The sequence below is a fragment of the Miniopterus natalensis genome, chromosome X, assembly GCF_054644295.1.
Source record: "Miniopterus natalensis isolate mMinNat1 chromosome X, mMinNat1.hap1, whole genome shotgun sequence".
NCBI lineage: Eukaryota > Metazoa > Chordata > Mammalia > Chiroptera > Miniopteridae > Miniopterus > Miniopterus natalensis.
In genome coordinates this window covers 4,258,393-4,283,779 of record NC_142103.1, presented here as the reverse complement: position 1 = coordinate 4,283,779, position 25,387 = coordinate 4,258,393, and the positions used below count along the sequence as shown (strand labels likewise).

The following is a 25,387-nucleotide window of genomic DNA, read 5'->3' as shown; positions in this document are numbered from 1 at the left end:
TAGGAAAAATGCAGGATAAAATTACAATGACATTATCACTATTAGAATGGCTAAGGATGTTGGCAAGGATACTGGAGCAACTGGAGCCTTGTATATTACTGACAGAAATGAAAAATGGTATAGTTACTTTGAAAAGCAGTTTGACAATTTATTATAAAGTTAAACACACACTTATAAAACCAAGCCATGCCACTCCTTGGTATTTACTTAAGAGAAATAAATATATATGTTCACACAAACACCTGAACACAAACGTTTACAGCGACTTTATTCATAATCACTAAAAACCTTAAATTCTCCAAAAGTCCACCAACTGTTGATTGGATAAAGCTTAGTACATTCATATAGTGGAATTTTACTCAGCAATAAAAGGAGGCAAACTCTGAATAAACGCAACAACATGCATGACTCTCAAAAACATTATGCTAAATGAAATAAGCCAGACTCAAAAGGTTACACATTTTGATCCCATTTATATGAAGTTCTGGAAATGATAAAACTATAGAGACAGAAATCAGACCAGTGGTTGCCAGGGGTTGGCAGTATAGGGAGGGGATTGACTACAGAGCATGAGGAACATTTTGCAAGAAAAAAAATTCTATTATCTTGATTTCAGTGGTAACTACAAACTATATAATTTTGCCAAATTCACAAACTTGTACATATCTAAAAAGAGCAATTTCTACTGTATGTAAATTATATCTCAATAAACCTGAAACACAAAAACAAAAAAGCATACATACCATTTCAGAAATGGCCAACTATTTTAGGCAGAGATCTACAATTAATCAGAACTAAACATGCTGAATTTTGACTAAGTCATGACTAAAGGACAGGAAGAGGACAAATGTCATGAGAGTTTTGTGTGTCTTTCACTGCTGATTGATAAAACTGTGTAAAAAAGGTCTCTAGTAAGAAGGTGATAAATATGTAATTTAAAACCCAAATTCCCCATTTCCTATTTATTTTAAACAAATTAACCTAAAATGATAAATGGCCACTAACTGTCCTTACCAATTGCTCGAGTTTGTAGATGACTCATTCAAAGGACCGCCTAATGAGACAGGAATCTGTTCAAGTACTAATTCTCCTTAAATTACAAGTGTTCTGATTTATAAGAGCAGGTAAGAAGCATTTTCATTCTGTGCAATTTCTTTCTCTTGGTTAGAATTTTGAGGAGACACAATAGAAGCTTATCTTGGTAGCAGAGGCTGCAGGGTGGGAGAAGGTGAAGAGTTGTCCAAAACACCCCTGAAGGGCCTTTCTCCTAGTTTGGCAAGCTATTCAGTGATAGCTGCAGGCAGGTGTCTAGTAGTGGGTAAGCCAGTGTGCATGGTTCTGGGTTTGCAGGGAGCTATGGTCAAAACAGTGGTAGGAGTCATTTAAGTAACATTCTCAGAGCCCCAAAGGAGACCCAAACTGAAAAACAGACTACAGAAGACTTGTCTTCATTCAGTCATCCATTCATCCAACAAATACTTATTGACTGCCCATTTGGGGCCAGGCTCTGTGTTAAGGCTGAAGACAGAGAGATAACTACCTAGTCTAGAGTAGCTTACAATCATCTGGTGGGCAGGCGCGGGGGTGTACAATAACAGAAAACAGGCAGGAGTGCACCTTAATGGAATAAGAAAGCTACAGCTGTGATTTATTCCTCCTTGTATGCTATTTCCCATTAGGCTCTCAGCACCCCAAAAGACAAGACAGGCAGACATTCCAGGTTGCAAGCACAACATAGCCAGGAAACCACAGGAAGTTCTGTGGTACTGATAACCTGATGGAAAATGGTGTATAATGAGACTGAAGAGGTAGGCACAAACCACAAATGTTGAGGGGCTTTGTAAGTTGTACCAAAGAATTAGATGTCAGTTTGTGGGGCAGACAATAGAAAGACTATTAACAGCAGAGTAACAAATGAAGATTTGCATTTAGAAAGATGAATCCAAGGGCAAGTCCAGAACAGACAGGAGCGCAAAGGAGATGGGGAGTTTCCTCTCTCTCTTTTGGGTAGTTGAAAAGCTAACAGAGTACCAGAAAGTTGTTGTTCATTGTATAGCCCCTCCATGAACCAACCCAGAGTCATGCAGAAGAAATGGCCCATTCTTTGCCCATTGCATACCTCTAGCTAGCAATTGTTATTATTTCTCTCTACAAGCCCTCTCCAACAAAGTAGCAGCTCCCTAAGGACAGGAATGGTTTCTCCCCCCACACCCACACACACACACACACTTTCCTTTATATCCTAGTGCCTTGCTAACAGTAGTAACTGTGTTGACTGGGTGAATGAATAAATGAATGAATGAATGGTTTGGGCCCAAGAAACCAATTGAAAGCTGTTGCAAAATGTGACTGATGGGTTATTTGAGAAGTTGGTAAGCTACTCATCACGTGCAAAATTAAACTGAATACCTTTGGAAGGCTCTTCCAATGTGAACATTTTATGATTCTAGGCCACTTCCCTGAGAAAGTTAACAAGTGGCAGAAAAGAGGATACGTGAAATTTATTCTAAAGAAAGACAAAAAATTGGTCTAATCAAAATGTTAATGGATGAGTTTATAATATCAGAAAATAATGAACTAAGTCAGCTAAAAGCTAATAGTACATTTTTTATAAAGGCCCCCGAGAAAGGAAACCACTGATTATCATAATTAAGCTTCTGAAGGCAGTCAGTGTAGTAGATCAGGCCCTGTAGTCTACATAGACCCTTACATACTGGAGGGAGGGAATGTCACGTACTTGGAGATGGGCCCAGAAGCAATGTCTAGAAGGAATTTCACGTAGGCAAGAGTGCATAATTGGAAAAGGAAACTGAGCAGCAATAGGCAGATGTCTAGGCAGCTAAGCAGTGAGCATCAGGATACTCAGCATGGAGAAAGCAGGCAGAACACAAGGGCAGGGAAATCTGATAAAAAGCAATTAGTCAGTGAACATCAACATCAATAATGAGCAGCAAAGGCATGTATCTAAGCAGAGCTCAACTTACTGAGAATGAGAAGCCTGGCTAAAAAAAGGCATATTCCTACCCTTTGAGAAACTAGGGCACCAACCACTATACGCAGACTCGGACTTCACAGGGTTAAAACAGAACAGGGCCCGGTTTTTGGCATGAAAATACAAGGTCATTCTTTTTCTTTTTTAAGAATTTTTACTGATTTTTAGAGAGAGAGGAAAGGAGAGGGGGAGAGAGAAACATCAATGTGAGAGGGAAACATCGATCGGCTGCCTCCTGCATGCTCCCCATCGGGGATCAAGACCGCAATCCAAGCATGTGCCCCAACCAAGAATTGAACGAACTGGCAACCTTTTGGCTCACTGCTTCCCTGCCTAGACCTCTGTCTATTGCTGCCGAACCACAACTGAGACACATAGGTCAAGGGAAGGCCATTCTTAATCACAAGGAACTATACAAAAGCAGCCTTACAAAAACCTGAGCACACACAGAATAAGTACATAGCAAACATGCTGATGTACTGAGTTAGTTGCCTGAGATTCCTGAAATTCTCTCCAACTCAGGACAGGTTAAGGCCCAAAGCCTCACTCAGGGCTGACCCACCCCAACTCTGTCCACTGGATTGCTGTGAAGACATGAAAGCCAGCAGGCCCTCAGAGCCCTCCAAACATCAGACAGCATGAGGCAGGCCATACATAGAAAAGAGCTGCTCAAAGTATATCAATAAAAGAGAGAGAGTCTGTCACAATGAAGAACCAGAAAAGAGGAATATGGAATTCAATATATAGACATTTCTTCTGTTCACTTTCTCCATCCACCACCATTTCTCTAATCCAGAATACATATACTTGGGGGGGGGGAGAGGGAGAGAGAGAGACAGACAGACAGACGTAAATTGGTTGCCTCACGCACGCCAGCCATAGAGGGGTGCAAACCTGCAACCCAGGTACATGCGCTTGACCAGGAATCAAATCCACAACCCTTTGGTGCATGGGCAACACACTAACCACTGAACCATACCGGTCAGGACTAGAATACATATCTTTAAAAAGTGCTACAAACCATAGGTATTATCCAGAAAACTATTCATTTTATATTTGTGACTATATCTAGAAAAAATAATTTGGTATCAGTTCCTTGGTCAAAACGTTTTATTCCCATTACATTTTTTCCTAATGTAACATACCATGGTCATAATGTGTAACCGGGAGGACAGTCCATATTGCTATTCTTCTTTCCCATTCTGAACCACAGATTTAGAAGGTCTTGAGGGGTTTATGTTCTGGCCTATCCATTCTCACTGTACAAATGATAATCTGAGGACCATTGAGGAAAATTACATTAAAAAAATTACACAACAAACTCATGGTGAAGCCAGCAATGAAACCCAGATGTCTCTGTTCCTTTCATGTTTGCAGTGACACCAAATCTGGTAGAAATGCCTGTCATTAGGAAGCAAAATTCAGTTAAAAGTATTCACTCTTAATTTTTAACCCTTCCCACTTGAGCTTACACACAGTCCAACAGAAAATCTCTTTCCATCTGCACAGACGTTCCTTGATACATGACAGAATGGAAATCCACTGGAAGTTACACAATTTTGATTATCCAACTCCAAAGCAAGAGAAAGCCTCAAGCAACACCATCTGATTATGAGATCTTGCTGCTGTGGAGAATTAATCAAATTCATCCTAGAGGATCATCTGCTGCGTGACACACTCATGCCTTAATATTAAAACTCCGTAACAAATTTCAACACAAGATGTGCTGATGACTTCTTTGCTAGTACTTTGTGATCTTCATCTGTTACTGTGACTAGCATTTGAAGGAATGTAAATAAGCAGGAGGTTGATTCATAATATCTATACAATCCTTTATACTTATATGAAAGATGGGAGGATAGAAAGGGTCTTGTTTGGGGAAATACTTTTCACTGTTACTTCTAAGTATAAAATAAGTGAAAACAGAAGGTGAGAAAGTCTAACTGGTAAATCATAAATAACTGAGTTGCAACAGCATTTGAAGAATGTGATTTAAACTACTTAACAAGTCACCTATAATTAAATAGTTTATTGTTTAAATTCTGTGGACCCTTCCTTCTGGAAAAATCTTTCTGAGAAGTGCTTTAAGTTTTGTTGGGCACCATGGACATGAATTAAGGATGAGGTGGATAGCCCGGCCGGTGTGACTCAGTGGTTGAGCATCGGCCCATGAACCAGGAGGTCATGGTTCAACTCCTGGTCAGGGCGCATGCCCGGATTGTGGGCTTCATCCCCAGTAGAAGGCGTGCAGGAGGCAGCCGATCAATGACCCTCTCTCATCACTGATGTTCCTATCTCCCTCTCCCTTTCTCTCTGAAACCAATAAAAATATATTTTTTAAAAAAAAAGGTGGGATGGATAGTGAATGGGATTGCTGGAGACGACAGCCCCATTGCGCTGACCCTGGCCATCAGTCTTGAAGCAAGCACTATCACTTGCTTTAATTCTTACTCCCTCATCCTTTGCTATCTCTGAATCTAGTGATTTCTAGGAATAAACCTTCTTTATGATACATGCTGTATATTATTCGGTTTGAAGAAGCCTTGAATTTATGTGAAGTAAAGCAATGTTTTTTTTTCAAAGCTCTCAGTTCTTAAAATATCAGAACCTGCAAAAAGCATGTGCAGAGTTGTTATTATCCCTTCAAGTCAATAGCTCAGTCACTGCTATGAGATATTAAGAAAGGAGTTAAGAAGACAAGCAAATCTTTAGGGCTGCATCTATTCTGGCAAAAGCAGCACAGCAGAGAGGCACAAACATGTTAACAACCATTTTAGCAAGTGAGTTCTTGCCAAGCAAAAATATCTTGGGCCACTCTGTCTACCCAAATGTTTTCATAGAGATTTTAGCTAGCAGGCAATTAAATTTTAGGAGCAGCTTCAGGCAAACAGAGGCTTGGAGGTTGAAAAATAAGAGTGGATGTGGGCAACAGCTGGAGATGGCAGTATTTGCAAAAATATATTAAGGGTCTCCTAACTGCTCCAGAACAAATATTCACTAAAATAGTCATTTTAATTTTAAATCCCTTCAGCTAAATAAATTTCACAATTTAAATAAACATTTTAAACATGTCAACTTCATATATCTGTCTCCTAATTAAAATAAAACTTAAAAGGAGATACCAAAAAATAATGGAGAAGGTCCCACTCAGCAAGAAAGACGTTATATGGAATTTCATATTTAAAAAACAATCTCTTGGGCTACATTTAGTGACTTGTTTCCAAAGAGCACAGTATGGAAAGGAAGAAAAACAGTAACTTGCTAGTGGAGGAATCTGGTAAAGACTCATATAGACAGGTGATTAAGGTCAACACCAACAGTGATAAGTCATATTGATAATATGTACCCTTGACAGGGTGTGATAAAAATGGCACTTCACTTCTCTGGTCTTCCTCGAAAAACTCAATATCCTGTCTAAACAATCATGAGAAAAGTAGACAAATCCCAACTGAGGGGCATTCTACAAAATATCTGACCAGTTTCTCTCAAAGCTGTCAACATCATCTAAACCAGGGGTGGGAAACATCTGGCCCACGGGCCATATATACAGCCTGCAAAATCATTTTGTCTGGTCCTGCCAAGGCAACCGAAGGCAGAACTCAAAATTCAATAAATCTAGGAACTTTTCTCATAGCTAATTTTTAAGTTGATAATTTTGTATGGCCCTTGAATGATGTTATAAATATCCAAATGGCTCTTGGCAGAAATAAGGTTCTCCACCCCTTATCTAAACCAAGGAAAGTCTGAGAAGCTGTCACAGCCAAAAGGAGTCTAAGGAGATATAACTGAGATAAGATATCTTGAATAGGATTCTGAAGTAGGAAAATTCCATTAATGGAAAACTGAGGAAATCAGAATAAAATATGGACTTAAGTTAATCATATTATATCTATATTGGTTCATTGATTCTGACAAATGTACATTACTAGTGCAAAATGTTAATAATATGGGAAAATGTGTGTGTGGCATATGAAAACCCTCTGAGCTATCTTCGCAAATTTTTGTGGGGAAGGCCTGGGGTGGGGTGGGGCATGGGTGGAGGGAGCAAAAAGGAGGAAAATGGGGGACATCTGTAATACTGTCAACAATAAAAAATAAAATTAAAATATTCTAAAATAAAAAGGCTTTTAAAATATTTAAAATTTCTTTCTTGGGCCCTGGTCAGGATGGTTCAGTTGGTTGGGCATCGTCCTGTGCACTGAAAGGTTGTTGGTTTGAATCCTGGTTGGGGCAAATGCGCAGGTTGTAGGCTTGATCCTGGGTAGGAGGTGTGCAGGAAGAAGCCAACTTATGTTTCGCTTTCACATTGATGTTTCTCTCTCTCTATCTCTCTCTCTCCCCCCCCTCTCTAAAAATCAATTTTAAAAAATCTTTAAAATTTTTTCTTGGATATCTCCCTTCTCCATTGGCATGTACATGTAACCAAGTATCAGAAAGAGACTCAATGAGGCTTGGCCACCAGTTCTGTGAGAAAGAAACCTGCAATTAATTTCCTATGGATCACCTAATAGTCACAGGGAGGGAATGGTTTTGTCAAAATAGTGTCCTTGCCCAGCTGGGTGTGGCTCAGCGGTTGAGCGTCAACCTGGGATCCAGGCAATCGGGGTTCGATTCCTGGTCGGGGCACATGCCTGGGTTGTGGGCTTGATCAATGACTCTCTCATCATTAATGTTTCTGTCCCTCTCTCCCTCTCCTTTCCTCTCTCTGAAATCAATAAAGATATATATATTTTTTAAATGGTGTCCTTGAGTCATACAAGGAGCAAACTTAAAATCAATGGCAAAACTGGGGATGAGTGACCTTTAACAATGCAGTCAATCCATCAGCAAAAACAGACTGATGGTGTAGCACAGCCCTGGAATCTAAACAAAGCAAAGAATATGTACAACTAAGCCTTGGTAATGCTTCAAAATGCTTTAGATAGAAATCTAGAAACTACAACAACCTAAGCTTTAGCAAAAAATAGTTTTGACCCTGCATAAAAAAACATTTCAAAAATTTAAAAACAAAGTGCTGCAACACCGGAATCACGGGCATTATCAGTTTTACAATCATTTCCTGGATTTGGATGGCAGAAGATACAAGTTATATTTAGAGTGGTAAAGGTTAAAAAGTACTGTGTAATTTTTAAAGTCCAGGTTTGGGTTGACTAATCAAGTAGACCTTGTTTACATTTCAGTTGACATCTGAGGACATCAAATGATAAAATGGGGGTGGAGTGGGAGACTGAATAGTTTATAACCAACTGTTGGTCAGAAACAACGTACTTAGTCTTCAAAGGTTTAAACTGAGTAAACCCTCAGTCAATATTTTTATAGAAAGCTGGTTCTCAAACATTATGCATCAGCATCACCTGGAGGGTTTGTTACAAAACAGACTGCCAGGCCCCATCCCCAGAGTTGCTGATGCAGTAGGTCTGTATCAGAGACCTGAAAAATCCATGTCTAATAGCTCCCAGGTATTGTGGATTCTTGTCTTTATATTCTCTTTTCTAAATATTCCAATATATTAGGAAAACCTACCCAAACCAAATTTACATTAGGAAATTTCCTGCTCTTTTTCTTTAGCAACAAATATTTTTTTTTAAATAATGTGCTGACTTTCTGAATACATTTATAGGATTAACAGTCCTTTCAATGCAGAAGAACAGACATTGCTCTAGCAGAGTCAAAGCCAAGGGAAACATAAAGCACATTTGGGTGTTCACTGTGCAATAGCAACAAATATTTTTGAGCATTTATTACAAAGCTCAGGACCATACTAGACACTGGCTCTGAGTATAGACAGCAGTGAGTAAGTAAAATCACACACGTCCTTAGATCTTGCTCTAGAAGGGGAGGCAGCTAATAATTAGTTCCAAAATTCATTACTAATTACAACTGCAGAAAGACCTAAGTAAGAGAAGCACAAGGTGCTAGGAGACCCTGTAAGACTGGGTGGTCTGACCTCAGAAGGGGTCAAGGGAAATCTTCCTTAAGGAAGTGATGCTTGAGCTTAGTTCTGAAGGAGGAATAGAAATGGGGTCTTTGGTGAGAGGATTCCACACAGTAGGAGCAGAGTGTGCAGTAGCATAATGGTGCCTTTCCACTAACTAGATACTTTGAGATAAGGTCTAAGATTTAAGCATGTTAAAACCAACACTGCACTACAGTAGACCTCATAACAACTCAGAAGGGCATTTCTGGCTGACAGGCTTCATTAAGGGCTTTATTCACATGGCACCTTTTCAGGGAGACCTTCCTTTATCGTCCTATGAAAGATTGCAATCTCTACCACCTGGTACTTCGTATCCTCCTTCCCTGCTTTATTTTCCCTTTATCACTAGCATACAAGATAATACAATTATTTGTTTATTGTCTGTCTCCCTGTCTACTGGTTGTCTACCCAAACCTGTTCTTCCTGAGCACCTGGGTTTTTCAGCTAGAAATTACATTTCCCTGTCTCCCTTGTGGCTGAGGACCATGTGACCAATATTTCTCCAGAGGTATGTATGTAATACTCATGTGTGAAAATTTCTTAATATTTTCCTAAAGAAGCTTGCCCTTGAATCCTCTCTCATTCTAGCTGCTTGGAACTTGAAAACCAAATGCTGAGTAAGGCAGAACTGCTCCACTAAGCTTGGGGTCCTGAGTGACCTCATAGAATAGAGGCTGGCTCCTTGCCCTGGGCTAGTACATGCCACAGAAACAAACACCTACCTTTTACTGGCCACTGTATTTTGGAACTCTTTATTGTATCAGCTTACCCTTTATCCTAACAACATCCTCCCATATTAAAATGTTAGGTTCATGGGGACAGAGATTTCTCTCTTGTTTTGCTCACCAGTGCATCCCTAGCAAGTAGAATAGTGCCTAACGCATCGTAGGATATCCAATAAATATTTATGGATTGATTAAATTTGGCAAGTTCATTATCACCACCCTTCCACATCTCCAAATCACCCTCATGGCTTCAAGGGGTTCAGATAGAGAGATCCAAACTGCTCCCAAGAAAGTGCCCCAAAATCCTATACCTCTTTCACTGCCATCTGCCCTCCCCTTCTCCGTGAATGTGCCCTTCAGCCACATTATCCTCCTTCCAGCTTCCCAGTGCCTGGCTCTTCCCAAACTGAGGGCCTTTGAACAATCTGGTTCCAATACCTCCTCCCAACCCCTTTTGCAGTAGCCCCACGTTCCTTCAGTTATCTGCTTAAGTGTCATTTCCTCAGATGGAACTTGTTGGCCACCCTATCAAAAACAAACCCTATTTCTATTATTTCTGTTTCTATTCACTTTATTTATAACTTATGAAAATGAGTAATTATAAATGTGTTGCTTATTTTTTATTGTAAATTAGATTACAAGCTCAACAGGACACAAACCACTTCTGTTTTTATTTACCACTCAGTCACTATTGCTTAGCATAATGTTTGGCATGTCATAAGAAGTCAGTAAAGCAGTGAATAAATAAACTGCACTTAAGATGCTGAGTGTTTTTTAAATATTTTGAGGTAGACATGGGTTAAGGCGCACATAGCTCTCCATAAATGCAGTCTTCAAATGTCCTTGACTACCAACCTGAGGATAATGTGTTTCTGTTTATGGAGCTATAAACCAATGCCCCTTCTGTCATGCCTTTACTACTTAGGATTATCATTCCTCCTTTCCGCTACTAGTTTTTAGTTGCTAATGACCAGGTGGAATTTGAATGATTCCTATTGGTGTGATAGACCAAAAGCAGCTTTTATCAGGATGTCTCAAATGCAGGTTCATACGGGCATATACAATCCCAAATAAATGATTATATTTTGTGGGCATGCCAACTGGCCTCCCATGATCTCAAACCCAATGACCAAAGTTCCTCTTATCTCTCAGGTCAAGACTTAAACTCATCAATTTCCTTCAGGATTATGTAATCTGATGTGACCCTCTGGAACTGTATGGGCACCAGCCAAAGTGAGCACTCTGGAACACTGAGGGTACTCAGTGACACAGATTTTTAAAAACACTGCTTTTAAAAATTGGTTGTTGTTTTTTTTCTGTATCTTGTGGATATACAAACCTACATATGGGATAAAACTGCACAGAACTAAACACACACACACAGACACATATGAGTACAAGTATAACAGGAGAACTATGAATAAGATCAGTGGATGTTATCAATATCAATACCGTGGTTGTGACATTATACTACAGTTTTGCAAGATGTTAACATTGGGAGAAACTGGGTAAAGGGTACATGGGATCTCTATTACTTTTTACAGTTGCATGCAAATCTACAATTATCTCAATCCAAAATTCAATTTTAAAATTCTGCTTCAACACAGAAAATCTATGTTGCAGAATTCAACTGGTTAGTTTTCTAAAAACAAACAACACACACACACACAAAAAAAAAAAAAACAGGAAGGAAGAGGCTGGGGAAATGAAAGAGAAGTAAAATAGGAGTGAATCTGAAACTTCACATTGAGGGACATTACTAAAAGAACACTGCAATCTCTGAAAATATACACACATCTCTTCAATGTACTTTCAGGTCACAATGTCAAAGAGTAAAAGATTGTTAGAGAAACACCTAGATAACCTACATTTTACAGATCTGAAAAATGAGGCTCAAAAAATAATTTGCCAAACTTTTTTAAAAAAGATAAAGGAAACTAGCTTTCAAACTTTGGCATAGGGAAGGATTGCTTAAATGAGCCATATAAAAGCACTAACCATAAAGAAAAAGACCAAAAATAAAATAACTACATTCAAGGTAAGAACTTGTTTATCGAAAGACACCAAAAAGGTAAAAGGAGGAGCCACAGACTAAGAAGATACTTACAATAACAAAAAACCAATAAAGGATTAATATATAGAATATGAAAAGGACACATAATAGAAAATAAAAGGACATGAACAAGTACTTCAGAGGGGAAACATAAGTGGTCCCCAAACATGCAAAGGTGCTTAACTTCATCAGTAATCACAGAATTGGCAAAAAGTAAGAAGTCAGACAATACCAAGTGTTGAAAAAATATGAAGCAATGGGAACACATACATTGCTAGTGTAAGTTTATACTGGTAAAACCACTTTGGAGAACAATTCCACCTCTTCTCGTAAAGTTGTATATTTCATTATCTATCATTAGCTGTGTCTGTCTTCCTGAGTGTATATGCCTGAGTGTAAATGTTTGTATGTGTATATGTGTACACACACACACACACACACACACACACACGAGGGGGGGCATTTTATAAATATACATCAAAAGATATATTTTCTGATCATAACGGAAAAAAACAAACCTGTAAACAACCTAAAGGTCCATCTACAGAATAATGGGTATGTTCCGGTATATTTCCAAAGTGAAATATTATTCAGCAGTGACAATGAATAAATTATAGCTACATAAACCATATGAAGAATCTTAGGAATGCTGAATAAGAAAAAACAGTATACTATCTCTACAGCTCAAAATAAGAAAACTAATTTATTATCTAGGCTTGCATACATGTGTTAAATTTTTTTTTAAAGCAATAGAATGAATCACAGAAATAAGATTAATGGTTACAGCTTGGCTGGCATGGCTCAGTGGCTGATCATAGACCTATGAACCAGGAGGTCACGGTTCGATCTCCGGTCAGAGCACATGCCCGGGTTTTGGGCTCCATCCCCAGTAGAGGGCGTGCAGGAGGCAGCTGATCCATGACTCTCATTATTGTTGTTTCTATCTCTCTCCCTCTCCCTTCCTCTCTCTGAAATCAATAAAAACATATTTAAAACAAAACAAGCAAAGATTGAAGACTACTATTACTGGAGTCACGGATTTCAGAGAAGAGCATTTTCGGGAAGATTCCTATAGCTACTGCTGTGGAGACAGAAAGCAGCCTTATGTCCATTTTTAGTGCTCCCTTTTTTAACATCTAATTTCACCTCAGAAAACATAAGGCATTGAAGACCAAGGTTTCCATCTTTCTGCTGCATTGAGTTGGGACCTCTGCCCTCTAAATCAACTGGTTCCCCTGCTTTAAGTGCCATAATTAATAACTACCCAACTGCTCAGGTAAATGCCCCCACCTGTAATGAGGTTGCCCATTCCTTCGAATCCCATGAACTTCAGTCCTTTGGATTCCCTACCACCCAGTTCACTTGCTACCTCCTCTATAAATCCTGCCCCCAGCCACTGGGGCCAGAGTGAGATTGAGCGCCCTCTTTGAATGTCTGCTGCACTTACTGTGTGTGCCTTCAAAAGAATAGCACTGATGACCTGTTGCCTTGTGAGGAGGCTGGTCCTGTGTGTTCTCCTCTGTCTCTAATAGACTGAAAGCTCCTAGAAAGCAGGGCTGTGCCTCACATACCTCTACAGCACCAAGTAGAGCATGAATGTTCAGAGGAAGCTTGTGATTCACATGAATGTTTTTAAAAAGAAGCCAAAGTAAATTGTGAAACTATACTATAGATCCCTTAACCCATATTACTGCACACTGCATTAATTGTGAAGCTTAACACGCCCACTGCTTAGACAACAGGTGTAGCTTACATAATTCACTCTACCCAGCTGTTACTTATTTGTGACAGTTCCCTCTTGGCTTGGGCTCCCTGATGATCTGTAGGATTACTGCATCTCCCAGTATGATTTCCTGATTTATTCCTTACCCAAATCATAAAATAATTTTACTTTCCCTTTCTGACAACAGTGAAAAAAGCTGGCACTTAAAAATTACCACAGCGGTATCCCTGGGGGTTTCCATGACTATAAAACTCAAAGAACAATCCTGAAATAAAACACTATTTATAAATATTGCTATAAAATTCATTCATTAGTCCAAGAATTTTATTTTTTCTTTTGGCAGTTTTTCCTATATAGTCATCCTTGACTAAATACTCTTCAGTATGCCATCTCTTTGGAATTGTGTTTCACAAAAGGATTTTCAAATCAGCTGCCTATGAGCTAACAGTTAGCCATGTATAGAATAAGATGAAGTAATGATGCAAATAAGTGTTGAAACTATGGGTAAGTGCATGGAACAAGGAGTGCTGGGGGCAGCATCAAAAGTCCAAAAGTCAGAAAAAATGAAAATCCACGAACTTGGTAATGCTCCAAAGAGGAAACCAGCAAGTGTTGACGCTAAACTGGCAGAAACATCAATACTTCCTGGTTCCCCCACTGGATGCATCAATTTACCACAGGCAGGCTGCTCTTCTGCTGCAAGTGACAAATAGTAAATGTGTTCAACAACCTGAAAAGGAATGACCCACAACCCAAAAGCACAGATGTGTGCAGCAATAAAAAGAAGGTAGTGATTGCTGAAATTCTCAGTCTCAGCTCTGCTGATTACCTTAATGACCATGAGCAAGTCATTTCCCCTCCATGAATAATGTTTTGTAAAATTAGTGTGTAGGATGTAGGAGAGAGTTAACATAGCAGGCCAGAGACAGCTGCTCTTTAAAAGCCCTGCTTGCAAGGCTGGTACCCAGCTGGTGTCTGGGGACTTGGATTTGGGGAAGGTTCCCAACACCCTAACTGATGAGTAGCTCACTGTGCATAAATTGTGTAAACAATATGGTTTATGTTAAATACCTGCTTTCCTTCTCGAGGTCTGGAATTTTGGCACATACCAGGCATAGGGTATCTATATAACCAGCTCCCAATAAAAACCCCGGTCACTGAGTCTCTGATGAGCTTCCCTGGTAGACAGCATGTCACACAACAAGGTGTCACAACTCACTGCTGGAGAAATTAAGCACAACCTGTATGACTCTAGTGGGACACGACTGTTGGAAGCTGTGCGTGGTTTCCTCCCAACTTAGCCCCATGTGCCTTTTCCCTTTGCTGACTTTGCTTTCTATCCTTTTGCTGTAATAAATCATAGCTGTGAGTGCAACTATATGCTGAGTCCTGTGACTTTTGCCACTATACCATCAAACCTGAGAGTGGTTTGTGGAACCTCTGACACACTTGACAGTGTTGAATAGTCTACCAAACATCTTCCCAGCAACCTTGTGAAGTAGGTATTATGATGTGCATTCTACAGATAAAGAAAGTAAAGTTCAGAGAGGTGTACAGTATACACAGAAAATAAATATTGCAGTGCTTATTATATATGGACATTCTCAAATTTTAGTGAACCACAGAACTATCTGGAGTGCTTCCTAAAAATGCAGTTTCCTTGGGTCTATCACATGAAATTTGGATTCAGTAGGCATGAGGCCCAGGAATCTGTATTTATAATAAACATCCCAGATGATTCTTATACAAGTAGTTCAAGAACCACATTTTGAGACACACTTTGATGTATATGAACTGCAACGCCCAGTTTCCCAAGCTGGGTAGTAAATGGCAGAACTAGGATTTGCACTAACCCTTTTTAAGAAGGTTGAGGCTCTTTTCACAACAAAATTGCTTCCAAATATCTCAAACCCTTCAGTTCCTCTGGTTTACTCTGCCTTCTCCCTGCTAGTATCCACCCAGCTGATGGCAATTGGGTGCAAACAAAGGAAAGTATCTAAAATTCCCAGCACCAAATACTAAATGGCATCCTGAATCCAAATAATGCACACTTACCATGGAAAATCAAAAGATATTCAGCTCTTGGAGAGTAAATACTGCAGCTTTGGTTTTCAAAAAAGATTTGATGTGCTGCTGGCAACAGAAAATATTAGCTTAGGCACAGATTTAACACAAAGAATATGGATTTGCTTACAGTTTTAGAAGTTAAAGACAGTACGTTAATAATAGTTTTCTATGAAGGATCAAGAAAAGGGAGGATGCTAAAGATTATTTAATACCAGGGACTGGCTGAGCGTCTCTGCAGCCAGAAGTTGGGGTCTGGGAATTGTAGTATTTGCGGGGGAGGGGGCGCCTCCCCCTCCCTAGGCACCACTGGAACCGCTAGCCAGACAGAAATGGAGAAAGTGGCGGCTCAGCCATGGAGCCTGTAATGCTGGGGGCTGAGAGGAGGCTCCGGGTGCTGGCTGCAGAGGCTGTGGCAGGAGTGGAGAGGCAGGAGCCCGAAACTGAGTCTTACCTGAGGGAGTGGTGGGAGCACTCAGCCATCATCCTGCCTGGAAAGTTTGCCCCATCTGTGTCTATGGGAGGGACCAAGTGGTGGGACTCATGGCCAGCAAAGGGGTCTGATGGACATGCCCAGCAGTGAATCTGAAGGACCCTTTGTTTTCTAAAGAAACTTGGGTAGGGAGCAAGATGGGGGCTGGAGAGTTGGGCCTGGGAAACAGGATCAATCCTGCCCATCTTGAGAGCAGAGGAGGCGCCTCTTCCCCCTTCTGTGAATAGCTGGTTCTGCCCTGCCTTGCCCTGCCTTGCCCTGTGGGAACATGATAGGGACATTTTTGTCTAGTTGGAGCCTGGATAGAGGCCCTAACTAGGGGGGATGGCTGCGCTGAAAGACTGGAGTGCTGTCTGGCTGGTGTGGCTCAGTGGCTGAGCATATGACCCAAGAGACTAAGGTTTGATTCCCGGTGAGGGCACATGCCCGGGTTGCGAGCTTGATCCCCAAGTTGGGGGCATACAGGAGGCAGACGATCAGTGACTTTCATCATTGATGTTTCTATCCCTCTCACTTCCTCTCTCTTAAATCAATAAAAATAAGAGGGAGGGAGGGAGGGAGGGAGGGAGGGAGGGAGGGAGGGAGGGAGGTTAGAATGCTAAGAAGGGCTGATCTTTAAAAAATTTTTATTATCCCCTCCTGCTTGAGGTGGCGGCCAAGGGGTGCCAGCAAGCCCCGCAGAGCTGAGGCATTGAAAAGAGAGAAAGTGCCCCCCCCACACAAGCTACGGGCACCACCCCCAATGCAAGTCTGTTCAAACCATCATGGCCAAGACGCAGCTACCCCCAAAGAGCCACAGAGCCCAATTTCGTGGGGGAAAGGAGAGTAACAGGAACACTCAGGGTGCAAGACCTGAGGAGGACCCCGCCTGGGGGAAACAGAGCGCCCACAAGACTAGCTGGGGCTCTGCCCTGCTGTGCTTCAGTCAGGTTGTCTAAGGGGCCAGCAGAGACAGTGGCTAACATTGGCTTATACCAGAGAAACTCCAGGAAGCCCAAACCAACATACCAAGGGGTGAGCTTCAACAACATCAGAGCAAAATCCAGCGAATTCCACAAATAGAAGATCCAAAGTTTTTTCTTTCTTTCTTCTCTATTTTCTTTAATACATCTCTTATTTCTCTCTTGCCCTTAATTCTATTATTTTTCTTTATTATTTTTTAAATTTTCTTATTTTCTTTTTTCTTTTCCCATTCTATATTTTTATTACTTTTTAAAATTATTATTATTTATTTATTTTTCTTTTTTATTCTCGTTCTAATTCTTTTCTATTCCTTCTTTTCTTTCATATTCTCTGTTTTGGTTCTTTATTTTTTCTCCTCTAATTCTTTTGGTCTTATTTTGTCTTGTTTTGTTCTGTCATTACCTGTATAACAGCTGGCATGATGTGGTCTGGGCTGAGCCTCACAGTCAGCAAGCCTGAGGGCTGAGCCCACCCACAAACGGGACAAAAGCAATCAAGATGCAAATACAACAGGAAGGCCGACTTAAGTCACACAAAGGACATTCCTAGAGGACCCAGCTCAGAAGATCAAGGGGACTACACCACTGGGTCCTGCAAGACATTTCGCCAAGTTTTATCCAATACAAAGAAACAAACCCAGAGAAACAGCAAAAATGGGAAACAAAGAAATAGGCCCCAAATGAAAGAACAGGAGGAATCTCCAGAAAGAGAGCTAAATGAAATGAATGCAAGCAATTTATCAGAAACAGAGTATAAAGTAATGGTTTTTAGAACGCTCAACAGCATGAAAAACAACATAGAAACCATGAAAAACAACCAGTAGGAAATAAAGAATGACACAGTTGAAGTAAACAATACACTGGAAGGAATTAACAGGAGATTACAAGAAGTAGAGGGTTGAATCAGTAAATTAGACAAGGTAGTAAAGTGTGTATATATATATATATAATCACTGAATCAGATGCATATTAAAACAACAATGAGGTATCACCTCACACCTGCCAGAATGGCTACCATCATTAAATCAACAAACAAAATGTGCTGGCCAGGGTGTGAGGTATGGAGAAAAGAGCACCCTAGTACACTGCTGGTGGGAATGCAGAGTATACAGCCACCATGGAAAACAATATGGAATTTCCTCAAAAAATTAAAAATGGAACGACCAGGGACCCAGCGATCCCACTTTTAGGAATATGTCCTAAGAATCACGAAACACTAATCAGAAAGAACATATACACCCCTATGTGCACAGAAGCATTATTTACAATAGCTAAGATCTGGAAAAAGCCCAAGTGCCCATCAGCAGACGGGAGGATAAAAAAGCTGTGGTACCTTTACATAATGGAATACTATGCAGCTGTAAAAAAGAAGGATATCTTACCCTTTGAGACAGCATGGATGGATCTGGAGAATATTATGCTAAGTGAACTAAGCCAGTCAGAGAAAGACATATATCACATGATCTCACTTACATGTGGAATCTAATGAACAAAATACACTGACGAACAAAACAGGTTCAGAGGCATGGATGCATGGAACAGACTGACATACTACAGAGGGGAGGGGAGTGGGCGGGAGTGGAAGAGATTACCAAAGAACTTATATGCATATATGCATAGCCCATGGACACAGACAATAGTGTGGTGAAGGCTTCAGGTTGAGCAGGGGCTGGTTTCAGGGGGACAAAGGTGGGTGGGAATTGCGGACATCTGTAATACTGTCAACGATAAAAAAATTTAAAAAATAGTTTGCCCAAAAAAATTTAGTGCCCTAATCTAATCTAAAAAACAACCTTAAATAAATGCTCAACTTTTTTTATTACTTTTTAAGTGGACATAAAAGTATTATTTTTCTCATTTAAAGTAAGCATAGTATAGTACTTTTTCCACTGAAAGGAAGTTATTTTCAGTGCTATGCATTTAATAGTAGTCCCGTCTGAAATGCATAAACTTCTTGGTAGCTGCTTACTCAACTGATCATTTTTCATCTGTTATTACTGACTCAAACTGTGTTATCAATTCAGTTCAAAAAAATTCTGCAACTATTTATTTAGCAACTACTGTTTGCTTGATGCTATGCTAGCTGCAAGATCATTATCAAGAAAACTGTTCTCATTTTTCCACCACCTAGGTGAAGAGGAAGAGACTAGGAAAATATAGTCACCATAATACTTTAAGAAAACATATAACAGAGGAGCCTAAAAACCCAAACAATACCTGCTTAAACAAGGTAGGCCTCACCAATCTTTCTATGTTCTATTAGACAAATATGGGGCAAAAAAAAAAAAAGGATGACATATCTGGACATCCATGGTCCAACATTATCTATAAACCACAGATAATCAAGAAGTCAGCCAAACCAACAATCCATCTATACACTGCAGTGATTGAAAGGCTGTCTGCCAACGTGCTGGCATAGGGCATACCGCGCCTTTATCTGCAGTGCTGAGCACTCATTCATCATTAAACTGCAGTAGTGTTAACATATGCTGCAGTTGTGCTAATGTTTGTTTTACAATCACCACTAATCTACCCTTATACCAGCCAAGAAGGTAAGTGTTAAGTGAATAGAAATAAACTTGAAAACTAGTTCATGTATGGAAGCCCAGAACCTTCCTACAGCAAACCAGAAAATTCCCCCTCAATCTCAAGGATTCCAGATTCAAAAGATTAATCGGGATAAAGCACTACAGATATATAGGAAACTCCACTACCTTGATGAAAATACAGAATTTTAATTTTGTGTCCCATGCCTTCACCCTCTTTGGGAGAACCAATCTACCATGTGAGGCAAGCAGTGAGCCTTGATGATTTTTTCCATCACTCAACAAACCAGGACTTGAAATCACTCATGGGCTAGTTCTTTGCATACCATCCAGACACAGGGGGTTAGTAATGGTTCTCCCACGGGCCACTGACCATCCTTTACCTCCCAGACCTCATAGTCCAGCTGATGATCAACTGGAAGCCTATGTGAGGAAATGAGCTGAGTTGGACAGCTGTACCAATATGAAAATAGCCAGCTTCACCTGCCTGAATTTCACCTCTGCTAAAAGTTCATTAAGAGCACTGAAAACTATCTGATTTGTAGGCACTCAATATTACCCACTGAAAGGCTGAATTATGAGCAATAATCATAAACAGAAGGAGCAAAAGTAAACCCTTACAGAAGGTATTTAGAAGAGATTCAAAGTTTTGTGTTGCTTAATCAATAAAAGGCAGATCAGGGGGAAAAAGACAAAAAACTTGTTTTCAGGTTATTTAATACACAAATAATTTAATAATAAATAAATATTTTTTTCAAGTAAAAGAGAATCATTCCTAAATAGATTTCCCAACTTACACAGGATTTAGCATAAAATAATTTAATAAGTCAAAAGGGGGCAATTCTTGTTTAGCTTTTCATTAAACCTTTAAACCCATGTGAAAATGCTACTGCAATCACTAGGAATTTTATGAAGAGTAAAAGACAGGATAACATAAAAGTCCCTGACCCTTAAGTCTCAATTAGTCCAGACTTTCAATTAAACATGCCTTTAAAGGAAATAAATTCTATAGCTAAAGCTACTACTATTTATTTTAACAAATAAATTTATGGAGAATGGAGATGTTGACTGGGAACAGGCTGTGCTTTTATTATACTCAGAGGCATCCAACTCTTAAATATTTTAAGACACCCCTTACCTGCCTAAATCCTAAAATCCTACACCAAATCCAACAATTTCTACCTCAAAACTGCAAAAAGGGAAGTTATAATTCATCAGAAAGGAAAGAAAACAATTATTAATTGCAAAGATGGCAAGGACATATCTTTTAAAAATACAATGAATCACTATTTCTTTCTTCTTTTTACATAACTCTGTTATTCAAATACCGTCTGATCACTCATGGTCCAAGAACATTCAAAAAATAAACCAAAGAGAAACAGATGTTACAGACTGGTTTCCAAACATTATAGCCAATGATGCCACACTTGCCTATGAGCTCACCGACATAAAACCACATCCATACCTCACTGGCCACCAAACCACTGAGCAGAGCGTCCTTAACTGTAAGCTGTTTGAAGATACCAGTTTGAGCACTAGTGACTATTTTTTTTCAAGCTCTGAATAGCTGTAGGGATGGATCTCAGCAGGGGTTGAAGGAGCTAGCTCAACCATGGTACAGTGCCAAAATGTGGCTAATCAAGGCTTGGAGTAAGTCACAGCATCTTTACCAGTGTGCACGTGTGTGGGGACGGGGTCTCAGTTATGAACAAATTGGGGCATGGTTCTAAGATGGAAAGTCTCTGAATCACTACTACTTTTAGCTTGAAACTGGAGATCCTGGGGAAATAAATGACCTTTTTTAAATGATTCAGCAAACACTACTAAGCCATAGATGATGCTGCTCCCAAGAGATATTTATTTTCCATGTCAGGTTTAAAATATAAAGCACTGTCCTAACATGTAGTATCTAGTTCTCAGTGACCAGCAACTACAAACACCACCACCATAATTTATTTCACATTCAATGTCAATTTCAGATCTTAGATATACAAAAAATCACTTAATTTTGGTAAGAATTCATAGCCCCATCTCTAAACTATAAAGCAATCATAAGACAGCACACAACTTGGACTACACTACTGTGCAAGTCTCAAAGTCCAACCTTAATTATAGCCTTAGAGTCATTTAAATGCAAGTGCCCCTCAAATAATCTCTACTAGGCAAAAGAGGAGGACATGGCTTCCTGATCTAAAGGAGATAAAATGTGGCCCCCCAACATTTTGAAGTCATGCTTTAGCATGTATTCAATAGCATGCTTCACATTCAATTCAATGGTTTGCAGATTAATTCCTTGCTCTAGGCCACAGATACAACTCCAGAGAACCTTCCAGTTTACTGCACTGGTAGAAATTCCGAGACTTTCCATAGTCATGATTGCATAGGAAACTGTTAGAAGTCAGGTATTCCAGCTGAAACAATGAGGTCAAAGCTCATTTCAGTGTGAACTTGTGATTCTCTGCAGAAAGATCTTGGTTGGGGATGCAAAGTACTGTACTAGCCTCAAACCTGCAGGTTGGCACCTCAAGAACTGCTGCAAATTCTACTGCATGCCCTGGCTTATTGGGCCAACATTGCTTAACTGCTACTCTGATACAATGCAGATCACTCTTAGCCAAAGAAAAGTAAAGGGGGCTTGGTTTGAAATATTCAAATTCTCAAAAAGATGAGAATGTCAACATCTTAATTTCAAGCTAATGAATTTATGAACCAGAGACCAGTCGTTTTCCATTATAAGTGTGCCATGTGAAAAGATTCTTTTCCCAAATATTACAATTAGCTTTTTGTCACCTTTCCCTTTTTGTCACCCTCAAACAACACTACAAGATCACAAAAGTGTATATGAAATAGAACTATAAAGGAGAGTATTCTTTTACCTTCTCAGACTAAACGTGAGAAACCAACGTTGGTCACTTGTTTTATAGCAAAGCATCAAATACAAGCCAATTCCTACGGAGTTCAAGATCCTTGATATGTAAAACCTCTACTGCTCTGTGCCACAGATAATCTGCTCCAATTTCGTTAAGGGCATGTTTATGGGTGAGGTAAACATTTCGAAAAACATTAACGCAGCACTCTCGTGATACTAATATCCTAAATGGGGATGTACAATTCTTTCTTTCAGCCATAGTACATTTGTGAAAGTTTCAAATGTAGAAAACCTGAGAGAAAAATCATCCGACCATAAAAAAATGTCAGCAATGCTTTGATCAGGAATAAACACGTGAAAAGAATCAAACCGACAAGTACTCAAACCTATACTGTGAGGGGGTTGTAGGGAGCGCACAGCACCCAACCATTTTTCGTTAAGTACAGAAAAATCTAAACTTCATGACAAACTCTTCTTTCACATCGATGGCAGAAATAAAATCCTATTCCCGCCACCTCATCTTGCAATTAAGGAAGTTACTACAAAATAGCAGCCTGGAAGTCATGGTCCCTGTTTTGCTCCCTCCATTCTTACTTAGCGTACCCTCTAGGAGTAAAACAGGTTACTCAAAAGTCAGTAGGCAGAAATCGCTTTTCCCAATGCCCAACTCCCTGCGGTGGGGCCTTGGAGGGGTAAACGTGGGCGGAGTAGTTCAGCAGCCGCCTGCCTCCCCCCGGGGTTCGCCGCCTCAGACGCTCGGGGCTCCGAGCGGCTTTGGACGCGGCGCTCCGCAGCGGCGGTGCCGCCTCCAGAAGTCTCCACATCCACCCAGTGCGCACACACAATCGCCCTGGCTCTCACCAGCCCCTAAAGGTGAGCTCCTTAGGCTGGGTCTCGAAAGTTTGCCCAGCCTCCGACCGTCAGCCAGCCACCCGGCCGGCCGAGCCCCGGGCAAGGCTGAGTCCTGCCCTCGCCTCAGCCCCCCTCAGCCCCCAAGTCTCCTTTTTGGGCCGCGGAGACAGGTTTCCGTTTACCTCCATGTGCTCGCAGCAGAGGAAACAAAAGAAAGCCACCTCCCTGATAATAAAACGCCATCTTCGACTAAGTGGCAAACAGAGGGGCCGCTGGGTCGGTCCCCCACCGTCCGGCCCGAGGCGCCCCCACCCAGTCTCAGGCGGAGTTCGTAACGGCTCCGGGCAGCTCTGCTTAAATCATCCGGGATGGGGGGGGTCCTCTGAGAGCCCTACCTGCCTCCCCACCCCTGCTGCTGGGGCGGCATATTTCAGCGCGTGTTCAAAGGGGTGGTGGTGTCCCCCACAGATGCACTTATCTCCTCAGAAAACTGTTCGGAGGGACCCAGCGGAGGGGCTGACGAGCCAGCGACCCGGCCCGCGTGGAACCGCAGCGCGTGTACTTACAAAGCGGTTAAAGCTCCGGCGGAACATCGCGTCCAAGGTTGGGGGGCGACGCGCTGGGCTCTGCCGAGCTGTCTGGGAAGGTGCCGTCCACAAAACACACTGCGGCGTGGGCCGGTGGCGCGAAGAGCGCGGGAGGCCGACTGCCGGGCCACCAGAACGCCGCCGCCGCCGCCCCCGCCCTCCCTGGCTCTGCGCCCTCCCCCGCCCTCGCCGCGCGCGCCCCCGCCCCGCCTCACTCCGGCCCGCCCCCCGCCCGTCTCAGGGGCTGTAGTGGGTCGCTCCCTGTTATCTGGCTCCAGAACCGCCACCCCGCCGCTCCCGCAGCGGCCCTCGAAGAAGGCGAACCCGTGCGCGGGCGAGGGAAGGCGGAGGAGCCCTAGGCTCCTCCCGCGGGGAGGGGACGCCTCTATCTCTCCGTCGGCGCCGGGCCCGGCCTCCCGGGGTCTGCACTCTTCTCCGGGGCACTGCTACCGCCCGCCCTCCCTGCTGGCCGGCCCGCGTGCTTCCGCCCCACTCGGGCACGGGGACTCTCCGAGGCACCCCGCGCCTCACCTTGCCTCAGCCTGGCACTACTCCACGGGCTCGGTCGGGAGTCACAGCCTCCCCTGCCCCGGCCCTAACTCCTGCGCGGCGCAGCTTCACTCGCAGCCCCTGCTCGGTCCGCTCCGCCCCGCGCTTTCGTCCCGCACCGGGGTTGGGGAGCCACAGTGCCGCCCACCGGCCCGCCCCGAGCCCACCCGGCAACCAGGCTCTGAGCTGGGAGTGGCAAGGCAGTGTGGAGACCCCAGAGCGAGCGGGGCGGGGGAACTAATTATGAAACCCGCCCCCTCCTCGTCGGGAAAGGCGCGGGTCTCCCCACTACCCTCTCCTAGCTCTGCTCCCACCTACACGGCTGTCCCTCCTCGGTTTCTTTCCTCCGTCCTGCCTCCCACCTAAGCCGTCCCACTTCCACTTTCTCTAGGAGGTTGTAAAGTCAAGCTCGGTCGTTACTGCGCGGCGGGGCGGGATTTCCCGGCCACCCACCCCACTCAAACTCCGCCCCCTCGGCCTCCTCCAGCCCGCACTTCTCCCGGAGCAACCTGGGAGTTGTAGTCCAGCCGTGCCCCTATTCGGCCTCGTACTGCGAGCCCGGAGCTCCCCCACTCGCCCGTGCAGGGTTTGCCCAGACGGTTGAAAGGAGGAAGCGGCTGAGACCTCTGGGCCGAACCCTGGTTCTCCTGGTTCGATGTGGGGGCCAGGAGCGCTCAGCAGATTCCCCGCGATGGGAAATGTGAGAGGGATAAATGAGGCGTAGTCCCAAATGCTGGGAACTGTCCCTAGGACGTGAAAATTGTGAAACCTTCTACACCCTAGGCTCCTAGTTTACAACTGGAATTTGCGAAACTTTAAAAATGAGATGTGAAAGCTGAGTCTAGAACTGCCCTGAGACTGGGCGTTCCAACCCCCACCACTTTACGGCTTGCCCGAAGCTGATGAGGAACTTTCCTCGATTCCTCTATAAAAGTAAACAACTAAGTACACTTACCCTAGCCTTCTGCTGCTCCATATCCTCCTGCCAGTCTAGA

General features: G+C 42.2%; 1 protein-coding gene and 1 non-coding gene across 9 annotated transcripts in view; both read right to left on the bottom strand.

Moving 5' to 3' along the window:
• Window positions 1–23,941, bottom strand: part of ATP11C (ATPase phospholipid transporting 11C (ATP11C blood group)) — a 142,349-nt gene extending 118,408 nt beyond the window's left edge. For 6 of the 8 annotated variants that reach the window (XM_016207233.2, XM_087829339.1, XM_087829343.1 and 3 more), the window contains exon 1: window positions 23,823–23,940. In XM_016207233.2, coding sequence (XP_016062719.2) covers window positions 23,823–23,849 — 27 coding nt within the window. In that variant the 5' untranslated portion in view covers window positions 23,850–23,940. Of the gene's footprint in view, window positions 1–15,525; window positions 15,544–23,822 lie in introns of those variants that run through there. The other 2 variants (XM_087829342.1, XM_016207234.2) reach the window with 2 other exon arrangements.
• LOC148090386 (small nucleolar RNA SNORA22) lies at window positions 8,582–8,707 on the bottom strand. Its single transcript, XR_015713775.1, has one exon. It is a non-coding gene; the product is annotated as a small nucleolar RNA SNORA22 (small nucleolar RNA).
• Window positions 23,942–25,387: the final 1,446 nt, after the last annotated feature.